General features: G+C 32.7%; 1 protein-coding gene across 2 annotated transcripts; it reads left to right on the forward strand.

Moving 5' to 3' along the window:
- Window positions 1-1,118: 1,118 nt before the first annotated feature.
- Window positions 1,119-3,477, forward strand: LOC133798128 (WRKY DNA-binding transcription factor 70). Of its 2 annotated transcripts, none has more exons than XM_062236331.1 (3): window positions 1,119-1,722; window positions 2,075-2,179; window positions 2,678-3,477. In XM_062236331.1, exons 1-3 carry the CDS (start codon window positions 1,343-1,345, stop codon window positions 3,294-3,296), a joined length of 1,104 nt encoding a protein of 367 aa, XP_062092315.1. In that variant the 5' UTR covers window positions 1,119-1,342; the 3' UTR covers window positions 3,297-3,477. The 2 variants fall into 2 exon arrangements, with proteins under 2 accessions (XP_062092315.1, XP_062092316.1); XM_062236332.1 differs by having other exon boundaries at window positions 1,121-1,722; window positions 2,078-2,179.
- The last annotated feature ends 335 nt before the right edge of the window (window positions 3,478-3,812 follow it).

Here is a 3,812-nt window from a genome sequence, read left to right on the forward strand (position 1 = left end):
CAAAAATCTCATACGAGAGGGAGATGAACACCATTATTACAATATCAAAGACAAGAAAAACAAACAAAACAAAGACAGTAAAAAAAAAACCATTAAAACCAAATCAAGTGCATCGAAGCAATGTTGGAAAATGCCAAAGCACCATGACCCGATCCACCACCACTCATAGACGAGCCACAACCAAGAAGCCGAAGGGTTCAAGACACCCGAGCAACCAAATGGCCAGGAAAGACGAACCCTCCTCAGAAATCCACAGTCGACTTAAATACTTACACCATGTTATTTCCAAAAATATGCATGTTATGATATAAATTAACACTGTAAAACATATATAATTGCAATGTTTTTTTTAATCAAACTTAAACTAAAATTGATGTTAGAGTAGCTGTTATTGTACAATTTGTCAGTATGTTATAGAATTATTATTTTAATAAAATTTCCAATTCATTTTATTGTGACATGTGTTCTTAAAAAAAATTGGTAGTAAGAATTTATAGTTACTTATTATTATTAACTAGCTTGGTAAGTTATCTAAAACGAGTGTGAAAAATCAAATAATATATCAGCAAGGTGTGACATTTTATTGAATTTTTATCTAATAAGCAAACTTGAAAGATGACATTTTACTAAATTAATTATCAAGTAAAGTGATGAACACATTAAATAAAACATGTTCTTTCAACATACTCCATCATATGAATTCTAATACTTGCAAAGTGAAAGTGGTGATTATTCTAGACCTAATCTTTATAAAATATGCACACACATATATAAATATACAAAACAATGGGGCCTGATGGGGAATAGTAGAACTGTAGAAGTGGATGTGCACAAGGAATCAATTGAATATACAATGTGGGGTTCACATACCTCCATAAACCCCGTCCCCCAAAAATTAAATAATAAAGCCCTTTTCCACACCAGAAGAGTTGAACGGATTTTTATTTTTTTCAAAAGAAAATTATGAATGCTTACGTAAGCACTGCAACGTCATCAAAACGTTGTAAGCATCAATAAGCAATTTAGTGGAATTTTCCTTTGGAAACATTTAAAATTATACCATACTCTCCTTCCTTCCATCTTCCAGATAATTGCTCCTCTCTTTCCACCCTATGCCCTCATTTTCTGAAGTCCTATTCTCTCAGCAACTACCATATATAATCAAATCCCATCCTCAAAACATTTCCACACACCCAAAATCATAAAACACAAAAATATCTCTCAAATAAAAAAAATGAAATGACAGATTGAGTGGTGGCTGATCTAAATCTATATCTATATATATATAGAAAATTACAAAATTTGTACTCCACAGAGAGTTAATCAGTGAGTAGTGACCAAAATGGGTACTTGTATTTGGCCTCAAAATTTGTCTAAGAGATTGGTTGAGGAGCTGATTCAAGGCAGGGAGATGGCGACCCAGCTTCAGCTTATGCTTCATAAGCCTCCTTTTGGAGAACATGGTGGTGGGTCGGTCAAATCATCATCAGCTGAAGAGCTTGCTTCAAAGATTTATAACTCTTTTACACAAACTCTTTCTGTGGTGGCTGGCTATAACAACATTAATAATATTATTATTAATAGCAACTCTTCAGATCAGACTTCTCAGGTCAACCCTGACCAGGCTTCACATTGTGATGAGCCGAGTTCTGATGATTCCGGTGAGAGTAAAAAGAGATCATCTTCGGCTATCAAAGATCGGAGAGGATGTTATAAGAGAAGGTACATATATATATTATTATTATTTTCATATTGTTAATTAATATATATATAATATCATCATGATATAGCTTTTTTTTTTTCTTTCTATCTCAATAATTGAAAGAAAGCCCTATGTGTAAATGTGGATCATTCATTATATGGTCAGTACTAGTCTTTTTGTTTTTGTGGTCATTTCATGGATAAAATATCATAATAATAAATCCCACTTGGATATATGAATTGAATCACATGGATAAATAGACATAGGTATATGTATTATACTTTTCTATTTTGTTTTTGTAGTATTATTGGGAACTGATAGGTAGCATTATAGGTAGTCTGAATTTTTTTTTTTTTTTTTTCATTGTGGTAGCAGAAAGAACTCTCAATCATGGACCACCACTGTATCCACACTAGAAGATGGTCAGGCTTGGAGAAAGTATGGCCAAAAGGACATCCTTAATGCTGAATACCCAAGGTTATATCCATTAATTTACACTTCTATTTAGGTATATAAAATAGGATTCATATATATTGTTTTGAATCTCTTATTATAAGCTACAAGGACGTACGACATATATAATTTAATTATGTGGAGAAGGAACAACCTTTTAAAAGATGGAATATCTTTGCATCTTCATTATTACCATATAATTCTAAGATTTCATTTTTGACGTTATTTACAAGCAAAATAAAGTTAAAATGGCTAACCCCGTCTTTTGGAAAAAGGTATGGAAAACCAATATTGGTCAAGAAAACATATATAATGGAAAAAAAGGAAGAATCATAATCATAGTAGACATAATTTGGATTAGGATTGCACCCATAAATTAATTACTTTAGTAGTTTAATTAGGTCATTAATTAAGAAATGTGGTTAAGGTGTTGTATAGTTTTTGTTTGGTATAGTAAAAGAAAAAGAGATCTATTTAAATAAAAAGCTCACAAAATTTAGTGGTTGGTGTGTGAACACACAGGGCTTACTTTAGGTGCACACGCAAGTATGATCAAGGTTGCCGAGCCACAAGACAAGTCCAACAGATACAAGACAATCCTAAACTGTACCAAACCACATACATCGGTGAGCACACATGTAAAAACATTCTTAAAGAACCCCAAATGATCAAAGATTCGGAGTATACTTGGGATTCTGCACCTAATAATCTCAATGTGGTCACTACTACTACTTCTCATCACTACAATAATGCCTCAAAATCCATTGTTAAAGAATCTGATGATGCTGCTCAGGATGTCAAGCCAATTAGGGAACCTAGTACTACTACCACCGACTCATGTTTATCAGACAAACTTTCCTTGGATGATCATAATGAGATTATTAATCTGTGGCCCTCGGAGCTTAAGGATCTTGAGTTGTCAGATCCTTCAATGGGTTTCTTGTGTCCGAGGCTAGGCGGGTCTGGTAGTCATGATCATGATAATCATGTTTCTATAATGTTCTCATTTGGGGACCGTACAACTTGTAGTACTAGTGCTACTTCTCAGAGTTTTGACATGGATGAGTTTGTAGACACGTCCATAGATTTTCGCAGCTGTGATTTTGAGTTTGATGAGAATGAGTTTCACCTAGGAATCTAGGATCCTTGTGAAGAAGAAGAAGAAGAGAGTAATTTCAGAGTGTGTACTACTACTTTTATATAGATGTATGTATGTATGTATGTACTTTTGACATTTGTATTTTCGTGTAAACGAAATCCTTTGCCAACTTGTAGTGAAATAATCAAATTAGAATAATATTAACAGTGATGTTTGCACAGTATATATATTTTAGAAAACAATATATGAACATGAAGTGCTTAGTGTGGATTATCATCGTGGTGATCATTTGGAATTAATAAGCATGTTTATTATTTATGGATTATCATCATGGTGATCATTTGGAATTAATAAGCATGTTTATTATTTATGGATTGTAAAAAAATATTTATATGAGAACAGTTTTTTCCTTTTATTTATCTTCATTAAAGGAGCCGGGGCCGACTAATATTGAATTGACCGCATCGATCAAAGAAAATATGTATTTATCATATGTATAGATGAGACGGGAGGTTGAATATACCCAATATATTATATATTATACAAATACATACCTTT

Source organism: Humulus lupulus, chromosome 8 (assembly GCF_963169125.1).
Source record: "Humulus lupulus chromosome 8, drHumLupu1.1, whole genome shotgun sequence".
Taxonomy (NCBI): Eukaryota; Viridiplantae; Streptophyta; class Magnoliopsida; order Rosales; family Cannabaceae; genus Humulus; species Humulus lupulus.